Source organism: Tiliqua scincoides, chromosome 4 (genome assembly GCF_035046505.1).
Source record: "Tiliqua scincoides isolate rTilSci1 chromosome 4, rTilSci1.hap2, whole genome shotgun sequence".
In the NCBI taxonomy this organism is placed as follows: domain Eukaryota; kingdom Metazoa; phylum Chordata; class Lepidosauria; order Squamata; family Scincidae; genus Tiliqua; species Tiliqua scincoides.
Genome location: NC_089824.1, coordinates 101,563,869 through 101,585,316, shown reverse-complemented (window position 1 = coordinate 101,585,316; position 21,448 = coordinate 101,563,869). Strand labels below are relative to the sequence as shown.

Genomic DNA, 21,448 nt, shown 5'->3' with positions numbered 1-21,448 from the left:
GCTGGACTTGGGAAAATGTATCTAAATGTCCTGTGAAATTGACTTTTTGAAGCAATGCTTCAATTTCAGAGGAACTGAGATGTCAGGAAGGAGAATGGTGTGGTTAAGTATGATAAATCGTCATTCTTCTTATTTGAGATTAGATCTTTACAACAGTAAAGCATTAAAGTAATTTTCAGTTATACAGACATTAGAGTTCTTATTTTTTTATTATCTTGATTTTATAAGCCTGTTTATAGGTTTATACTCTTGAACTTAAAAATCTGGGCATATCATTAGAAAAGCTAGCATGCTTAAATAGAATTTGAGCATAGAAATGGTTTGGGTTTGATGACATATTTCTAGTGTAGGCTGGGAATCCAGAGGAACCCATGAGTTCAACACCTGTTTTCCTTCCTGTGACAGCTCCTCCTGCCCCATGGGGTGCTGCCTCATAGTCCCCCCCTGCAGTTTCAACAGCGGGGGGGGGGGGGAATGAGAGGCTGCCACCAGAAGGAGAGAACTGAAACCTTCCTTGTAAATACAGAACATTGTGTATGATGCTTTGAATCTCGGCATATTCTTTTAAATTATTTTCGTGTATTGGGGAAAATAGGAGGGTCCATCATCTCTATTATTTTGATTATTATTCAGCAAAGGAGTTTAAATTGTCTCTGACAATGCAGAGTATCGGGAGGATCTGTTAGCTAGATATTTCTACTGCCATCTAAAGGAGCACAGTAACAGTCATTTTAATGTAGATTAGTTATCCCTTAATAATACCTTCTTCCTGGAAGTACTTGAAATCGATTCAAGGTTTTAGAGTCTGTAATAAGATGGAATTGGGTGCTGTGCGTCTGGTAGCTGGGTGTGGGTTTTAAAGGGCGATAAGTGGGGGTTTCCTTTTATATTGTTTTACGAAGTAAGTCGCTTGCATCCACTTCAACTGCAGCACCACCTAGTGTCCAACAGCCATTTTGGAATAAAAATTCCAAAGTGTACAGTATAGCTTTCCATCCCACTGCAATTCTCACTGGATTTCAAATGGGTGTGTATGCAGCGGGGAAGAGAGGATGCTTTTTGTAAAGATTTTTGGAGGGACTGAGTTCACAAATCAACCTTCAGAACTGGATAGCTGAAGGACATGTAGCACATCTTGGTTGTTTTGTAGCTGGTAGAAGCTGTGAAAAAGTGAGAGTGGAGGCAGTTTGATATATGTGACTAATTTAAAATTAATTCCTCCTCTTCCAGATTCTGCACTTTTCTTTCATTGTCTTTTGCAGAGTTCTTGCTTGTTTTGCTGTCTGATTCTGACAGAGATCAGATTCTCTCTGTCTGATACGTTATTTAATAAAGTATGTACTGGTCAAGTCTTCCCACTTATCCACTTGAATATCAATAAGAAATGTTACGTTCTTCATTATATAAAATGTCAAAAAAGAGATTTGAAGCATGTTCCAGATGATTTTGCATACTTAGATTTTTCAAAAACCATTTTAGTAAAAACGGCAAACAGATACTAATACTTAAGCAAAAAATGTGAGGTTGGTTCCATCCATGAATTGATAATTTGCGAAAGAAAGAAAAGAATTAACATGATCTCCTCTCTTAGTGGGTCACAGTAGACCACAAAGTCGTTATTAAACAGCACAGAGTAAAGTATAGGCAAAATTTGCATATGACTTTATTGAGCTCTTTGGGGACAGGGAACCATTGGTTGATTTATTTTGTTATGTAAACTGCTTTGTGAACTACTCCTGTTGAAAAGCGATTTATAAATATTCTTACTAATAATAATAAAAGCAGGGGGAAATCATTGCATGATTATTAAAAAAACAAAATGGAGTGACTTGTTAATAAGTGACTGGTTTGCCTACCTTTCCCCATTGGCAGAATGGGCAGCAAAATGGCAGATGTGTTTCAATGTAAGTAAGTGTAAAGTCATGCACATTGGGGCAAAAAATCAAAACTTCACATATAGGCTAATGGGTTCTGAGCTGTCTGTGACGGATCAGGAGAGAGATCTTGGGGTGGTGGCGGACAGGTCGATGAAAGTGTCGACCCAATGTGCGGCAGCAGTAAAGAAGGCCAATTCTATGCTTGGGATCATTAGAAAAGGCATTGAGAACAAAACAGCTAATATTATAATGCCTTTGTACAAATCGATGGTAAGGCCACACCTGGAGTATTGTGACCAGTTCTGGTCGCCACATCTCAAAAAGGACATAGTGGAAATGGAAAAGGTGCAAAAGAGAGCGACTAAGATGATTACTGGGCTGGGGCACCTTCCTTATGAGGAAAGGCTATGGCATTTGAGCCTCTTCAGCCTAGAAAAGAGGCACCTGAGGGGGGACATGATTGAGACATACAAAATTATGCATGGGAAGGATAAAGTGAACATAAGAACATAAGAGCAGCCCCACTGGATCAGGCCATAGGCCCATCTAGTCTAGCTTCCTGTATCTCACAGCGGCCCACCAAATGCCCCAGGGAGCACACCAGATAACAAGAGACCTCATCCTGGTGCCCTCCCTTGCATTTGGCATTCTGACATAGCCCATTTCAAGTTGATATAGAGATGCTCTTTATACTCTCACATAACATCAGAACCAGGGGACATCCACTAAAATTGAGTGTTGGGAGGGTTAGGACAGACAAAAGGAAATATTTCTTTACACAGCGTGTGATCGGTCTGTGGAACTCCTTGCCCACAGGGTGTGGTGACAGCATCTGGCCTGGATGCCTTTTAAAGGGGATTGGACAAGTTTCTGGAGGAAAAATCCATAATGGATTACAAGCCATGAAGTGTATGTGCAACCTCTTGATTTTAGAAATGGGCTATGTGAGAATGCCAATGCAAGCGAGGGCACCAGGATGCAGGTCTCTTGTTATCTGGTGTGCTCCCTGGGGCATTTGGTGGGCCGCTGTGAGATACAGGAAGCTGGACTAGATGGGCCTATGGCCTGATCCAATGGGGCTGTTCCTATGGCTTTTACTATCTCTTTATCTGTCTTTTGGTTGGCACCCACTAGATGGATTGCGAGCCAATTTCAGGTGGTTCCCCATTCATTTTAATATTTTTAATATATTAGACTTGATGCTACCATGGTATGTGACTGCATTTGGGGAAATGTTACAGACCTGTACTTTTAACAAGCTACTTTGAACAATGATATTCAATGGGACGTACTCCTGGGTAAGTGTGGGTAGGATTGCTGCCCAGGATAGTTAAAAATTTTCCTGCTGAATGATGTCACATCTGGTCATGACATCACTTCTGGTGAGTCCTGACATATTCTCATTCTAAAAAGTGAGTTCCTGTGCTAAGTGTGTGAGAACCACTGGGTTAGAGAGTTACTACCAGTCAGAACATGCAATATAAACTAATGTTCTGATTTAATGTAAGGCATGTTCACAGTCAGAGACTGGCAAATTCAGCACAGCTTGACTTGAGTCACATGTCTCTGCCCCTGCGACTTGACGAGTCCCAACAGGTGGACTTCCTGAGTCTCCCAGAGTGTTTTGATGACTCAAAGACTCTAGTTATGTGTCTTTCCCTTTAAAAAGCCAAATGTGGCTCCCCAGAAAAAAAATGGAGTGCTGCTAGGATGTGTTTGTGTGTGTTGGAGTTCTTTAACCACTCCCCTGATGTCCTCATCCCATCTGTAAATAAGGCAGGAGTGGGTGGGATGGACTGCATGAGAATGCAGAAGCGGCAAGAGGGAGGAGGGTCACACGCAGTGGCTGGGCGGCTTACCAGTATGACCTAATTCTTTGCAACTCTACTCAGAAGCAGTCCCAATTGCACAGGTCATTCAATGAGGCTTCGTCCTCCCAAGTAACAACAAAAAGGAACCATGCGGTTGGAAAGCATGATCACTATGAACCATCTTCTCCAGCTTCCCTACCTCCACTCCTTCCCTGGGCTTCTCCAACTAATTCTAAAGCAGGAAACCCTTTGCGCTCCTCCTTTTGTCCTTCTTCATCCAAGGAAAAAAATCAGTCCACCCATCCTTCATCCAATGATCATTGGTTCCTTCAGAGAGGGAAAAGAGCCCACTCCCTCCTCCCCCCTCCGCTTCCTGTTCCATGCAAAAGAAAAACATTCTTCTCTGCCTCCTGGCTGGAATTTCCCTGCTGCTCCCCCAGTCTGAATGATGGCCCCACAAGGTCTTTCATGCATTAAAAAAAGTAAGCAAGCGCACCCAGACACAGGCAGATTTGAGTCTGCATGTGTGGGAACAGAGTGCTGAGGCAGTGGCCTTAGACTCAAGTCAGTGCCAGAGTCATAGACACAGGTGACTCAAGTGTACATGAGTCGGCAAAAAACATGTTTTTGCGACTCAGGCTTGAGTCACCCTGTTCATTGCAGCATTTTTTTGTGAAGATCTCACAAATCATTATTACTTCTTGGATGCCATACTTCCCATTGGTAATAGTATAGTCCTAATTAGTACTTGGGAAATGGGAAAATGAGATTTAAAAATGTTATTTCCTTGCCTGATTAGTTAGGTTTTTTTCCTCTAAGTTTGGGAACACTTTTTCCCCCAAAAGTTTGGGAACACTAGCATAGTCGTTCTTCGTACTGTCTTGCCTTGAAAACGTGTTCTGGCTGCATGTTTGAGGTGTGTTGGAATTGAAGATCTAGGTTCAAATTCTCGTTTAGCCATTAAGCTTCCTGGGTGACCTTGGGCCAGTAACTATCTCTCACCTACTTCACAGGGTTGTAAGGACTAAAGGTCAGCGGAGGGGAGGGGAGGGGGAATGGCAGAATGGAGCATTCCGGGTGGGGGGAGGGTTAGCCCTGGGTGGGGCAGCAGGCAGGCCAGTAGGAGGACCAGGCCCAGGAGGGAGGCGGGACCAGCATCTGGCACTAAGGCTGGATCCTAACCCCATTCCAAGCAACCTGGCTTTTCACTGGGCCACTTGGATCTGTGCCACCTCTTTAGATGGTGCAGATCCAAGTAGCCCCATAGGGGCAGCTGCCATGCGACAAAGGGTAAGGGGAATGAATTCTCCTTAGTTTGAGTTGTGCTGCAACCTAACCCAGCCTTGTTCTGGATGCAGCACAAGCCAGGAGGCCTGCCTGCCTGCTCCAGGTTATGTTAGGATTGACTGCCTGTGAGTGTATAATGTATGTACTGAACTGTGCAAATATGTATAATGTGGCTGAAAGCTTCAAGGGGCACATTGCCATTTGGCAGACTCTGGAGAAAACATTCCAGGGGCACTCTGAGGTCTCTCAACGGTGGTCTCTCTATTGACTGCGTTACAACAGAAAATCAAAATGCCTTACCGTTTGGTGTTTATGATATTTATATACAGCTGCTTTTTAACAACAACATCCTCAAAGTTTACTGAGCAGAAAAAGTGAGAAGTTGCTTTCTTGTTTCTCAAGTGCTCACAATCTTTGAAAAAAAAAAATTCTACAGTCTGAGAGGGATGCTGTGCTGGGATGAACAGGGACAGTTGCTTTTCTTCTGCTAAATATAGGAGAAGCTGCCTTCTCCTTAAAAGGTGCTTCTTTGCCCAGTTAGCAGGGGCTCTTAGAGCTTAGGCTCGGCTGTTCTCCAGTTACAACCTTTGGCACAGGATCCAGGTTAGTTCCCTTTCTATCTATCTCCGCATACTTGCGTAGCTGGGTGGGTGGGGGTGGGCGGATGCTACACTTCTAGACAGCACAGTTTTGCTGCCCAGTCCAATTCTTCAGCACTGACTGTACCCCCCCCAAAAAGCAACCGGAGCGGTGCTTTGGTCACATCCAAAGGGTATTCTGAGGCTCGGGGAGGCTGTGCACGGCCTCACTGGACTTCAGGAGGCCTTCTGAAGCCTTAGGATGTCACTTCCAGTTTTTCAAGAAAAACTGAAAGTGACATTTGAAGGCCTCCTGAGGCCTCTCCAGGTCTCAGAACACCCGCTTGATGCGACCGGAGCACAGCTCTGGTTGCATTTGGAAAGGTACAGGTCGGGGTGGCCTGGAAGGTGTGCCTCGGGGCAGCATTCCTTCCAGCTATGCCAGTGTTGCCACATACTTAGTGAGAGCTCATGCTTCCTTCTAATAACTGGTTCAGCACAGAACATAATGTATAGGTTGGCCCAAACTTCAGAAGAGGATGCAAATTGACTTTGGCAGGCCTTACCCCATTGTAATTGGAATCATAGGACATAGGATTCAACTGATCAGAGTTAAAGAGACTGCAAAAATATTAAAAGATGCAATCCATTAGGCAGTTCTTCTGCACGAGCCACATTTAAGTAAGTAGAAATTGCCCAAGAAAAGGAAGATTGCAATTGCAAAAACTGCAAAAGGATTGTCATGTAAAAATGGGGGGAAAGCCCTTGAGAGTTGGGTGGATATTCTCCACCCAGCATTTCAGTTCACCATTTCTGGTTGCTCCCCGCCCCCCAATCTTAAGAACACTAGGAGTTGTACTGTTGGGGCTATAAAGCATTAACAATATCCTCTGTATACACATGGTTTTCTTTTACATATAGCTTGAATATAAAAGCAATATTCATAATGATTGACAATGCTTTCCCACCCCGGCCTCATTCCTTATTAAAAAATGGGGGTGGGCTAAGGGCCCAATCCGAATGGCCGATAGCGCCCATGCTGAGCTCCAGCGCTAGTGCCAGGTGTCACAAACATGACATAAAGCACGCTTATGGCACCATGGGGAGAGGAAGCGCTGGCACCAGTCAGTGCTGGGTGCAGTACTGGAAGGAGAACACTACGCAGCCACGCAGAGGTGAGTAAAACTGCTGGGTGGCAGTAGAGGCTTTCAGGGCAGGGGGGGAGGTGTTCTGGGGCATGGGGAGGGTGGGAATGGGGAGGAACTGGCCCGGAACGGGGGGTGGGACCGGCAGAGCCTCTGCTGAATCCTATAAACATTCCCTTCTCCCGAAGAGACTTCCAACAGCTTCTCCACACCTGCGGAATACAAGAGTCACCATTTTGGCGCCGCTGTTCCTCCAGGCGTTGGAATGTTTAGGATTGGGCTGCCTTTAGGATTGGGCTGCCTATCTGCTATTGTCAAAACTCTGCTTAGGGTGGGATGACAGTGCCTGATACTCCATCACAATCCTTTTGAGGTCCTCTATTGAGAATGACATACTGACAGTCCTATAAGTGCATGAAGTTTGAACAAGAGTATTCAGGGAGGCATTCTAATTAGCTAGTCTGTGGAATGCCCTTTCCTAAAAGTGTATCAAACCCCTTAAGGTTAGTGACCCAGAAATGGGTGCTCTGATGGTGCCACAGTGATCATGGTGCTGCGGAAACCCAGTAACATTTTAATGTACCTAGGAGGAGGGGTTGTGCAGCCTCCAGGTGGGTCCTGGAGGTTCGCAGTTCCCTTGGCTAGCCTCCCCTCCGCAGCAGTGAACTCCGATCTGCAATCGGACCTCACTTCTGGTTTCGGCTGGACTCCCGTGCTTTGGTCTGGGCACTCCCCCATCATCCCTGACCCTGTCAAAATTTACGAGCGAATCTCAGACTCCCAGAGAGTTTGAGAACCACTGATATATCCCATATCCAAGTATCTCAGGGTGGTATACCTTTTTATCCTTGCAACAATCCTGTGAGGTAGATTCAGACTTGAGAGATTGCCCAGTGAGTTTCATGGTTGAGTGGAGATTTTGATCCTAGATATAGTGCCATACTATACCTGTCTATAGTCTACAGTAGGATTATAGTCCACTATACCCCTCTGCAGGGATGGGAACTCTAGTCAGGTGACTTGAGTCCAAGTAGCAAAAAACACACGTTTTTGCTGACTTGTGTACATTTGAGTCACCTGCACCGATAATTCTGGCATTGACTCGAGTCTGAGGCCACCTCACTTAGCATTGATTCCCCACGCATGCACACTGGAGTCTGTCTGGGTGCACTTGTTTACTTTTTTTGGTGTGTGAAAGACCTCGTGGAGCCATCATTCAGATCGGGTGAGCAGCAGGGAAGATCCAACCAAAAGGAAGGGAAGGGTTAATGCTTTGCTTTTTTGGGGGGGAGGTAAGAGCGGGCTCTCTGATAGGAACCGATGATCATTGCATGAAGGATGGGCAGTCTGATATTTTCTTTGGTTGAGATAGGGCAAGAGGAGGAGCCCAAGGGGGTTCTTGCCTTAGAATTGGCTGGAAAAGCCCAGGGAGGGGAGGAGACGGTTCACGTTTCAATCACGTTTTCCAACCTCATGGCTCTAGTAGCATAGCTAGAGGGGGTGCAAAGCACTAAGTTTTGCAGAGATCCTCACCTCGGCTTACTAACCACTACATGTTGCTTACTAACCACTACATGTTGCTTGGAGCCTCACTACTGGCTGACAGGAATGGCTCTGAAGCAAGGACATACTAGTGTGGGGTGGCATGTGAGGCAGAACCTCCCTATTGTAGTCCATGGAAAAGCACTGCAGCTGCCTCACCTGCTTATACCTGAGGCGTCTCTCCTTACACCTGAGAGAGTGGGTGTAAGGAGAACCTCTCAGGTGTAAGCAGGTGGGGCAGCTGCAGTGCTTTTCCATGGACAATGAATGGAAGTTCTGCCTAATCTGCCACCCCCACTCTGAAGGGTGAGGGACTGCTTGCACATCTACGGTGATGCTCCATGCAACACATAGTGCTTTGCACCCCCTCTTACTATGTTACTGGTAGGATCCATGTTACTTGGAAGGAGAAAGCCTCATTGAATGACTGGCTACAATGGGACTGCTTCTGAGTACAGCTGCAAATGATTGGGTTGTCCTGATAAGCATCACAGCTGCTGCACATGATCCTCCTCCCCCTTTCTGCTTCTGTCCCTTCCTTCTCGCAGTGCATCCCACCCCCACCTGCCTTGTTTACAGATGGGATGGGGACATCAGGGGAGTAGTTAAATAGAACTTTGACACTCACAACCTGGCAGCAGTTCCATTTTTTTTCAACGTCTGGCTTTTTAAAGGGAAAGACTTGTGACTTGAACATTTTTGAGTCATGAAAACACTCTTGGTGACTCGGAAAGTACCCCCATTATGACTCGTTTTTGAGTTGAGTCGCAGGGGGCGGAAACTCTTGACTCAACTCAGGTCAAGCCATGCTGGACTTGCCCATCCATGTCCCTCTGGTTTTTTACATGATTTTGAAATCACTGATGCAGTATGACCTGCAAAGGTACTTTATGTTTGTCACGGGGCATCGTATAAATCCAACTAAGTAGCATTTTGTCATCTCAAATTAGGTTCAAAAATGCTAGATAGTGTGTGCCTAGGTAGATCACAGATGTATAAGAAAGGTTGAGACTAGGTTTTGGATTTGGTTGGCAACCTTCAGTCTCGAAAGACTATGGTATAAGCCTACAGCACCCGGTATTCCCAGGAGGTCTCCCATCCAAGTACTAACCAGGCCTGACCCTGCTTAGCTTCCAAGATCAGACAAGATCAGGGATGTGCAGGGTTTTGGATTTGGAAACAATGTAATCCATTAAACTGTACACTTAGAGGAATACTGTGCTATATAGCAGGACAGATTGCCTGATATATTTTAAGAAAAGGTAAGCACAGAACAGCTTATTGGTCACTATTTCAAAATTTTTGTGCCATCAACTGAAATATTTAGTTAATTTTCGTGGGTGTCAACAGCAATAATGTCCTGTAATGTATTTTGGGATGTAGGCTTATGGAGTGGTTGAAAAAAACACCAAAAAAAAAAGTCAGAGTTCTATTGAGACATCAGTTGTCTTCCCACTGAAGACCAGTCTTGCTGCTTAGTAACCAGAATGCACTGCATCTGCTAGATCTTCCAATTGAATGGGAAAATATTAACACATTATTTGTAGGAAACTGTTCCTAGGTGATTTGAGGTGCCATGCTCCCCAAAACAATATTTAAAAATAATATTCTTCAAAATATGTATTGCAAGTTACTGTAACTTTACCCTATTACTTATGTAGCATCTCTTTCAACATGCTGCTTCAGGTCATGTTACTTTAAGTGCTCTTAATTTAATTTAGACAACAACTAATAAAAGATGTTTTATCCTTTATTACAGGTTTAAATATTGATGGTAGTGGTTTAAAGGAACGGAAAAGCAATGGAACCAGTTCAGAAGCTAGTTTTTCATCTCAGGAAAGAAGAAGCCCTTTGTCAAGGTACGGCCATTAAAGCCTTTCTTTTATGAATCATTTTTAACCTACCGAAAAATGCCTCTAGGAAGTGAACAGAGCTGGCAATAATATTTTGATCCAAGGGCTAAAGTTCAGTTTTGTGTTTTTCTAAAACTACTTAAAATTTTGTACACCTCAGAAAATATTTGCACTAGGTTCAGGTATTGTTTTGCAGCTGTTGTTTTCTCATTTTAAGACTCAATTGACATCTCAGTGAACCACAAATTAGCGTGTACAGCTGCTCTCAGTAGGACTACTTAGAGACCAGACAATAGAAGTTGTCAAGAAAAGGGCAGACGTAAAACATAAAGTCTTGAAGAAATAAAGTGGTGTGTCGTCTTCTGGATGTAGTTGAGATGTAAATGAGGTTCAATTCAATACCTATTTTTGTATCTTCTAAAAGGAGTATTTGATACTAGATTATTTGTTACTTTCTTTGAATTTTCAAATTGAGAGCATTTAATTAATATCCTCATTTTCTCCTAAAGGGGTACAATTTGTTTTTTTCAGTACTTTGAGTAACAGTTACACTTTTTTTTTCTGTTAGCAGCATGAATTAAATAACCAGCAATAAAGCAGTAATAGAAAAAGAAGCATATTGAATAATCATGCAATTTTAAAATGGCTTTAGATTGTTATGTAATAATTATTAAAGTACTTTCATGGCTTGCTTCCTTAGAATCTGCCATTTATGATGCCCAATTTTAAAAAATAGACTGGGGTATGTGTTCACAGTAGTGTTATAATGCCTTTCACTACTTAATATAGCATCATGATTCTTACCATGTTCTATCTTTTAAAGTTCTTAGAATATTTGATTATGAAATACTGACTTTCTGTGCAGGACTGAGGACAGAAACAATTGGCCAGGATGGAAGATCTGCCACCATGTATTTCATATCTGATTTTTGGGAGGCAGAGCTGGAAATAATACCTTTACAAATAAGACTATTGGTAAAAATTTCATTTTCTCCAGGTAATTATTACTTGGGGAAAAATAAATAATTTGAGGAAATAATATTTGGCACCCAAGCATTCAAAATAGCTTTTAGCTATTATTGGGCAGGAGTAGATTGTGTAACCATTTGTCTAGATTTGCCCTTCAGCAACTTTAATGGAAGAACTGGGCCTTGATAATTCACAAATGTCAGTTTTTATGTGTTATATAGAAAAATATATATGCTACAACACTCCTTTTAAAAAAGGAATATTCTGGAGGGTAGTGGTTTGCATTATAATATAAGCTAGCCATTCCTAGTATTTCTGAAAGGCTGCTCATACAATGCAAATTCAGTAGCATTGAAATTATTTTCTGAAAATTTGTATGCATGGCAGATCGAGTTTTGGGAAGTGTTTACTACACCATATGATTTCATGCCCTCAGTCTCTTGGGAGGAAACACATTTCATAGTACAGTATGAATTATTAGTTATTTAAAAATTAATAATGTGCATTTTAGCTTCCTGAATAACTTGGAAATAAAATACCTTTTTAGACCAAATCGGTTGGTAACACTTACTGCTTTACACTTGACATCCATCTTAGAAAGATGTTTACAAGCACATTGTAGGAATAAAATGTGAAAGAATGGGAAATGACTCAGGTGCTTATTTGCAATTGGGACACAGTGAAATTTCTTCGAGGCTGATGTCTGAGGATTCCACTTATTGTAGTCACTTCTTGCGCTTTATTGCTTTTACAAGTGGTCTTGAAACCCTGTACTTGAAAATAAACATAACCGTCTAGTACCACTGTGGTACTTCTAATTTTTTTTTCCTTCGCAATGTTTAGTCACTGAGCTGATGAGTGACCTCGAAAAAAAACCCTGATGGACCTAAATAAAAAAAAATGGCTTCCTCTGATGTCCTACAGACAATAATTATGATGTGCTAGTTAAGCCCAAACTACAGCTGAGGGATTTTACTTTAAAGCAGAGGCTTGGGCGCAAAAATGCATTTATAGCTCTTTGTCTGGCACCTCATTATGCGTGGGCCTGATTCATTAAGTAATTGGTTTGCAGTTGTTTACATGAGTATTAAGGCTTTCTATTCAGCAGTCTTTGAGAGATACATTGTGCAAATGTTGCATGTTATGAATGCAGAATGAGGGGCAGCGGACAAGTCCTATTGGCTAAACACTGCACTCTGTTGAAAAGCAAGAGAAAGAGATTGGGTGCTGCTTTGCATAGCAATGACTTTCTTAATAAGCTTTACAGATTAATACACACAAGCTATAAAAGATGCAAAGAGATACTCTTAGCACATTTATCCATGCTCATTTCACTATTATGGCACTGGAGATGGGAAGAATTGAGTGCTTTCATATTCGTTCTTTTTTCAGTGCAACTTCAGTGCACAAGACTTAATAGAATCCAATGTTTATTGTATTATAAATCATGGGGGAAGTAGGCAGACCTGCAACAGTTTATTATTAAAGATTCTTTCAATGTAAATCTTTTTCCACCATTGTGTGTCCTACAGCAAAATCATTTTGTGGTTGAGTGGGGATGAAAGGCATAATGTACGAAGGAGTGAGTCTTAATAGGAAGCTGCTCTCCGATTGAAGGCCACTTGTTCCCTTTTGTTCAGAGGTGCATGCCACAGCTTCCTCTTCTCCCGCAAATATTACCCTGTTGTACTTTAGCTTAAAATCATTTTCTCACAAGATTTCTGCAGTTTTATGTAAATACACTTAAGCCAATACTGCCTTTTTTAAAAAAAATTTGAGGATTATAATATGTTGTCAAAAGGCACAAACTATGTTTAAAACAAATGAAACGGTTTGGAGGAAGCGGGATCATTGGCTGTGTCTTAATCTCTAAACCAAGCACCACAACACACTGTGTGTGGCATTTTGTAGTTCTGTAGCAATACAATCAGCCAGTGGAGGTCAGTAGCATTCTATTGTTGCAGTTTTTGGCTCAAACGCAGTGTCTTTTTCTTGGGCTTATTTTTTTTGCCACATTTCAACATTATTTGAAAGTTAAAACAAAATTGGAGACCAAAATGCTGATATATTCTACTGTGTTTAAAAAAAAGTGCATTGTTAACATTTTAATCTGGATTCCAGAAGTACACTATTAAGGATAGTTTTCAGATTTGCTCCTTAACCAGAAGCTACTGTTTAAAATATTTTGTGCACTTGAGTAAATCGCTGGTTATCACTGATGGCTGTTTGTCTTAATGACTACAAATTGTAATGTTTAAGGCATCTAACCATGAATGTGTCTCTAATAAGTGCTTTGCAGACAACTGCAGTGGCCATTGGGGGTCACTGTTTCTTTGCTAAATTGCAAGAGCTATAATTCTTAGTCTTGCTTTCAACCACATTAATTTACAATTATGTAATAATCTAAATTATTTAAAATGATCATTGTGGAAATTTATTTCATTTTTCCCTATTTTGCTAGGGTATAGTAGAAAAAGACCGTATTGTATACAGATGTGCCTGTTGAAAATATTTATTTTTCTGTATTGAATATAATTTCAAACAGTGAAAATAATAGACATCTTTATTCCTGAGGAATTAAAAATTTTTTTTGGCTGAGCTAGATCATCATGTTTCATCATATCAGCATCAACCCTTGTCCAGCTCCCCAGTGTCCCTTCTCTATATAATCCTTTCCTTCTCGGTCCCTTCTATGTCTTTCTCCCTCATGCCTCCCTCCTGAGATCACTTTTCTTTTCTGAAGCAAAGAAAATGAGTTCTTTTTTTCTCTCCTATAAAGATATACTGATACAGTAAGCTGACTGTGACTGAATGTTCATAGTAAAGTCTTGCCTTGGCATATGCGTGGGTTCTGTTCCCGGAATCCCCACAGATGCCAAAACCTGTGGCAGGCACCCTGTGATCCTCCAAGCAAACATTATGGAATTCAGGTCCAGACTGATTATCTGCTGATTCAGGACCTGCAGTTTTGTCTAACCTCAGGTTCCGAACTCATGGGTTCAGTTGGACCTGGTTCCTCTGAACATAACCAGAGCTGTGCCGCATCCAGACGGCCTTCTGAGTGCTGGGGAGGCCTCCGTGACCCTTAGAAGGCATTCTAAGGCCTCCAGAAGGCCTAAAAGAGCAACTTCTGGTTTTCAGCCAAAAACCGTTAGCTAAAACTGTGGATCACTAATCAGCAGATAATCAGTCTGAACTTGTACTTCATAATGTTTACTCATACTCTGAGCAGGTGTAGCAGGGTGGATAAGGCTAAAATCTTGTGCACACCTGCCTGGGAATAACACCTGCCTACTTCTGAGTAGACATGCTTAGGCTAACACTGTAGGAGACATAAGTGCAAATTGAAACCTCCTTAGTTTCAGTCTTGCCCTCTGTCATGAAACCACTAGGTGGCTGTAGAAAAGCCCCCTCAACCTCATATTGCAATCAGGCTGATTTATCTCACATTGCAATCCTATGCACGTCAACTCTGAATGCATAGTTCAGTGGGAGGAGATCAGTGGAGTTCATTTAACTCTGTAGTTCAGTAGGAGGTCAATGAACTCCTCTTGAGTTCAATGGGACTTACTCCCAGGTAAATGTGTACAGGATTGCAATGTTACTGAGCTGTTGTAAGGATTATAAGAAGATAACATATGTTATGTGTTTTGAGGACTCAGAAGTGCTATACAAATACTGAGATTTATTATCAAATTTGAGTGGCATCTACCTCTAGGCCATGGCTGTATTGTGGCAGTAAGTTTCATAAATTAACATTGCATGACATGAAATAAACTTCCTTTTTGATTGTCTGGAACCTCCTGCCAGTCAGTTTCATTTGGTGAATCTGAGGTCCATTACATGAGAGAGCATAATTTCTCTCTGTCATCTCTTTCCACACCATTCATAAGTTTATACATCTTTATCTGTTCATGTCCATAATCGTTCCCCCCCCAACTAAAAAGCCCATATGTTTTATCTTTTCTTCATGGGATGAGGTAAACCTGTTCTTGCAAGAACTGTCTTCTTAAGCAAAGTTTGTTTGTCTGTATGCCTGAAAGACTTACTAATGACTTCCACCAGTCTACCTTGAACAGAAGTCAGGCTCACAGTTTCTTGATACCCTTAGTAACATTGGTGCCCTTTTAAAAACCTACTAGTTCACTGGAAAAACTCAGTGTAGGTAGTTGATACATCAAAAACCACAGCAGATCTCCTAAGAACAACAACATATGAAATAAGAAACCCTCATATACAACAGCATGATATATACAAAAAAAAGCTAATATGCTGGATAAAAACTAACCCCCAAAGGCTTTTTAGACCAAAAAAAGTCTTACGTTTCTTCCTTATGAAGGAAGTAACATTTACTGTTGACAAAACTAGTTTCAAAATAGTTTAACAATGCTTATATCTCGTACTGGATCCTGGGCACTCACTTTGCCTCTCTTCTTGTTGATTCAGTATCTGGAAACATTTTGTCTCTCTGCAGTTACTTTGAACTTGCAATTTTATGCATTCAGTTTAAGGTGATTTGAACCCCAGTTTTTCTTCTCCCTGATAGATCTCCCTGATTTCTTTCTCTAGCTCAAGGTTACTGCTTGAGGTTCATCAGTAGAATGTTAGCAGAACTTTAGTGAAATAGTAGACTAAGTTTTTTGACCTAAAATGTGATAGCCAAGTTAGACTAGCTATAGCTATGTTTGTTGTTCACGTGTCTGACCCATTCGCATATAAAGTGTGGAGCAAGAGAGTTAGACATGTGTGGGGTACTGAATTGCCCCTGCCTTATCTTCCCACAGTCACTTGAACCAGGTCTTTTTCTCTTAGCCTGGATCAATTTATCAATCTATTTATCTATTGGGCTGGGCAAAGCAGGAGTTTTAGTATTGGACTGTGGGTAAGTGAGGTCAGGATTTTCAATCTGGGTTCAGCTGTGGCACATTACCATTCTGTCCTGCAGCATCTTCATGCCTGATTGTTGCAGAAACTTGCACCGGGCAGCTGTTTCCACTGCTGATTGCCCCAAAGACTCTGCACCCCAGTTTCCTGGGAGAAGTGGCTGCTTCAGTGCCTTCACAAATTCATTACTTGAGGCAGTTGCCTCAGTTCATTGTGAGGCCTGTTCTGCTGATGAAGGAAGCCTTAAAAAAGTGAAGGGAAAGGAATGCCTCAGTTTAATTAGCTCATTTAGGACAGGATTGCTTCTCAGTTAATTGCATACATCATATGAATGCAATCATATGCTTGTGTAAGAAGTATTTGACAATTCAGAATGACAAATATTACACCAATACAAAATATTATAGGCCACCAAAATGCTAAGAAGTATGTTGTTGGCATCCTTCAGTCTCGGAAGACTATGGTATTGCGCTCCAAATGGTGGTTCTGGAAGAGCATCTAGTGTGGCTGAAAAGGCCGATTCAGGAGTGATAATCCCTTCCGCACTGAGAGCAAATGTAGTCTGTCCCTGGTCTGTCTCCCTGGCTATGGGCCTTCCTTCTTTGCCTCTTTGCCTCAGTCTGTTGGCCAAGTGTCTCTTCAAACTGGGAAAGGTGCACAGCCTGCCTCCAAGCGGGATGCTCAGAAGCCAAGGTTTCCCATGTGTTGAGGTCCACTCCTAAGGCCTTCAGATCCCTCTTGCAGATGTCCTTGTATCGCAGCTGTGGTCTACCTGTAGGGCACTTTCCCTGCACGAGTTCTCCATAGAGGAGATCCTTTGGGATCTGGCCATCATTCATTCTCACGACATGACCAAGCTAATAGAGCTGGAAGAATAAGCATTTTAGATGAGCAGCCCAATCCTAACCCAGTTACCTCCAGTGGAATGGCATATGCAGTGTCACAAATGTGCTATAAGGCAGATTGCGGCAGTGCACAGGATCCTGGCACCGGTGAAAAGGTTTGTGCCAGCCTGCTGGTGCCAACTGGAGGCCATCTCCTGCTGGAACAAATAGGCTTTACACAGGCTGGCAGAAGGGCAAGGAAGGTGGAACAGGGAGGGGCAGGAGAGAGGTGGATTGGGTCCCAGGAGGAGGGAGAATGGCAGCAGTGGATACTGCTGTACCCTATCCCCACTCCTGGGCCATGGAGCTTGCACCAGCACCGCTGCATTACAGCGCGGGACTTCTGTTAGGATTGGGCTGTAAATGTCATAAGCTGCTTACCTGCCCAAAAGGGTCCTCAAAGTTGAATACAGAAAGAAGCAGAAAAATACAGTTAGAATTTAATACTTCAAAAAAAAATAAACAATACAAAAATAGGAACTTAACAACAAAACCAGTTTATGAGGGGGACGACATAACTAATTTTGAAAGAACATTAAAAAGATGTTCTTCACTAGGCATTGAAGTTCAGTAAAGAAAGGGCAGATCTTCCCTTCTGGGGAGAGAGTTCCACAGTGTGGATCCTGCAGCAGAAAGGTTTCTTTTCTGTGTTCCCAAACAGTAACTCTGAAAGTGGTGGGGCATGGAATGAATTCTGCCCAAAAACCTCTGGGGTGAACAGAATCTTTCAGGAATTAGCAGTTCTTTAAATGTCCTCATCCCAAAACACTGAAGTTTTTTTAGGTAAGATAAGCACTTTGAATTGTACTCAGAAACAAACTGGGAACCAATGGGTGGTATCTTAAGGAGTGCACATGCCATGTACAATTGTGCAAGCATTTGCAGAAGAAATTGCACATCAGTGAGATACTGACAATTTTATAGGACATCTCGTACAATGTGTTGTGCAAAGCAAAGTCAGGACTTCATTCTGATTTCTGTGAGCAAGAACCTTGGGCTATCATTTCTGTGTGCACAAGAGCTCTGGTAACATGAGTAGAATAACAACATAGGATACAACCCATTAAAGACTGAATATTATTGTCGGAACATGCTTCATGGAATATGTGCCTGTCAGGACTCTCACTGTATCATTCTACAAAAGCAGCAGTTGAAGAACTTTTCAAAAGGTCCTCTGCAGAATGCGTTAACCTGTGTGTGACCAAGGCATGTGTGATGTGGCTAGGTTCAGCTTCTCCAGGAAAAAGTGCAGCTGGCACAGTAGCCAAAGCTATGCAGAAACATTCTTCTCAGAGCTATCAGAAGCATTCTTGCATAGCCAAAGCTGTGCAGAAGCCACCTAACCCTGTAGGAGAAGAGTTGGGTCTAAGTGTGCTCACAAGAAGTGAGTCTGATGCCTCATGGGGAATGCTACCCCATCGAAAACAGGTGTACACTTGGTCTTGGATCAACGTTCTTACCTGACCAAATGAATCCATGTCTTATCTGGATTAAGTTTCAGCTTCTTAGCCCACATTCAATTCATTTCTGACCTCAGATGCTTATTCAGGATCTCCACTGCTTTCCTGGAATCTGATGGTAAGGAGTAAGTGAGAGAGAGTGAGTGTTGGGTATAATCAGTATACCTGTGACACTGCACCTCAGTCATTCAGATGACTTCCCAAGTGGTTTCATGTAGATCAACTTGTTCCAACTGTGGTATGTGAGCTGGATCTGGTACAACGCAAACCCTTTTCCCATCCCACATGGTGCTTACCATTCTGCATGGCAGCCTTTTATCTTTCCCTCTGATCTCCTCAGAACCTCAGCCTGGGCAGTTGCTTCTGCTGCCCATTGTCCCAGCAGGCTCTATGCCTGGATTTCCAGGCAGATGTGGCTGCCCAACCTGAGGTTCTGAGGAGATTGGAGAAGATACAAGGCTGCCATGCACTACAGGGGAGGGTTTGAAGATGTAGATGTTTTAAATAGTATAGAGGAGGCCATACGTTAATGGGACAAAAACTATCCCCCTATAACTATCTTATGGCCCACAACCCATCCCAGCTAGGTGATCCAGAAGGATACCATGGTTACTGGTTTCAAGTTTCTAAGAGATCTGTTGGAACCAAAATGTCCAGTTCCCAGAAACAAATCATCCACCAGTCCATTTCAGTCCCAAAATCACACTAGATGCCAGACTGAAATGGTTCAGATAAATGGTATCATCCAGGAAAAGCTGGAGTTGGGCTGTAACCATATGCTCAAGCATCTTGCTGAGAAACGGAATGGTGGTAGGTAATTCAATATGGTGGTATCTAAAGAGCGCTTCTTACAATCCAGAACCACCATTCAGAGCGCGATACCATAGTCTTTCGAGACTGAAGGTTGCCAACATGTTCTTACAATCACTTCCTTCAGAACTGTTGGCATCTTTCTGTAATGCAAGGAAGCATTTATAATCTCCTTGCCCCCTTGGCCAGTCCATCTCTGGCTGCTTTAATCAGCCAGAAAGGGCAAGGGTCAAGAATGTAGGTGGCCAGCCTTGCACCTCCAAGAATCCTGTTTACATCCTCAAGCTGCACAAGCTGAAAGGTAACCATAGCAACAGAACAAGTAGAAACCACAAGCACATCCTCAAACTCTCAGCCAGAGTGAAGTCCGAATCAGAATGGACCACAAGTAACGTCATCAAGGTGTTTTTTCAGATTGGTCACATCGAGCCTCTGAGGGTTCAACTGACCTTAATGCAGGCCAAAATGTAACAGGCCTCTCCTTACTCAGAATAGCTCCACTGGTTAACACTGCTGAAACACAATGGTGCAGATGAAGTAAGATTTCTTCACCATCACTGCCGCAAAATAGGCCCCAAATTGCTAACTTTTTATTATATTGTTCATAATTACTCGAGCTGCTGCCTCTGCCATTTCATCATACCTATTCCTGCCCCACCCCCACCCCCCAAAATACCAAGGAACTGACCACTCTCTTACTAGTAGGCTGCTATTACCAACTTGGATCATTTCCCCAGTTTTTTTCCCCCTCTGTGACCAGTACATTAGGCTTAAATATTCCAGACATCAATAAAGATCAAATAAGAACAAGATATTAACAGCAGCCCCCAAAAAAGGGGGGGGAAAGGCCCGCTATGAATCAGCCAGCAAGAAACTGGAATCATTCCTCAGCAAAGCGGCAGGAAAAACCACAGCTTAGTTAGACTTTCCAGAGAAAGGATTCCCTGAAAAGCCATATCTTGATGAGACAGTGAAACAAACTTAAAGGCTTATAATGCACTGCTTATCTGGAGAGGGTATTCCATTATGTAGATACCACAACTGAGAAGGTCCTGCCCTTTTGTGTGGTCCCATTGCACCTTAGTTTATAGGGTAAACTAGAACAGGGCCTCTATTGCTGATTGGAGTCCATGGGAGAAGGTGGTCCTTAAGCTACCTAGGTCCAAGCTATTTACAGCCCAGTCCTATTTGGATGCGACCACGGTGTTGCACAGGCACAGGCACAATGTCAGCCATATCCTATGTTGTCCAGGCAATGCCACGCTAGAGCAGTCTTTCGGTAATGCTGGTGTAGCCCTTCCCAGCAGTCACCTATGAATAGCATCCTGACATTGGTGTGAAGTCAAAAGAGCCAGTCACCACTTCCACTCAGTTCAATGCTGAGCAATACCTCCAAAGAGAACTAAACAGGTAGTAGGAGTGAATGCAGGGCCAATGGGCAGCCAATGCGGGAAAGACGCCCCTCATTTCCTGCCACTAAGGTTTAACAACAGGCACCCCAAGCACCCCCACCAAACAGGGGAAGATGTGTCAAGGACAGCGCACAGCCACAGCATCCCCACTTCTTACAGGAGTTAACAGTGGCTTCAGCAGTAAAGGGGCAAAAGCAAAGACCTGTGACAAAACTCTGGACTCAGTCCCCCTTATCACAAGCACACACATCCAGTGATTACCTTTTTGATCATAGCAGAGCACAGAAAGATAACTCCCAAGGAACATTCACCAGCTGGAAGAAACCCTTTGGCCAAGGGAGCACCTGTGACAAGTTACAAGGGAAGCTTCAACAGCACTCAGGCAAAGCAGGGTTCTGGTAGTTTGCTGCACAAAGACACAGGCTGGAAGCCAGGTTAGATGGTTTCAAGCCCAGCCAAGAGGCTTTCCTTGACCAGCAAGGCATTCACTTTTTGCATGACTGGACAGAAACCCCTATGGTAGGAACAAATAGAAAGAGGGGGAGGCAGGTCTAGGACTCACACTGGCCACTCCACAAAGCTGCTGTCTAGCCTTCTAGCTGCAGCAGGAGATAGGCAAAGAGCACTTCATCCAGCATTGAACCTCTCACCACTGCAAACGGGCACACCTGGCTGGGAGGCCATAGCACATGAACCTATCAGAGCAATATGGGTCAATCATTGGGCTGGCATATGACACAAGGCACCTACTATAGTGCTATAGCTAGCCATACCCATACATATGCCATGCTGAGTGCTTCATCACTGGTACCTAACAGCGTGGCTATCAGTATGATGCTTTTCCTGTCCTCCTGCCATTGTCTGCCATACATCATGGCAGGAGAGAGCAGGAAGCTCATGACCATAGAGGAGTGCTTTTTGTCTGCTTATTTCTCA

General features: G+C 43.0%; 1 protein-coding gene across 1 annotated transcript in view; it reads left to right on the top strand.

Moving 5' to 3' along the window:
• The window catches only part of KIZ (kizuna centrosomal protein), an 87,118-nt gene that overhangs the window by 54,497 nt on the left and 11,173 nt on the right, over positions 1-21,448 (top strand). Inside the window, exon 12 of the mRNA XM_066625164.1 lies at positions 10,000-10,099. Coding sequence (XP_066481261.1) covers positions 10,000-10,099 — 100 coding nt within the window. The remainder of the gene's footprint in view (positions 1-9,999; positions 10,100-21,448) is intronic.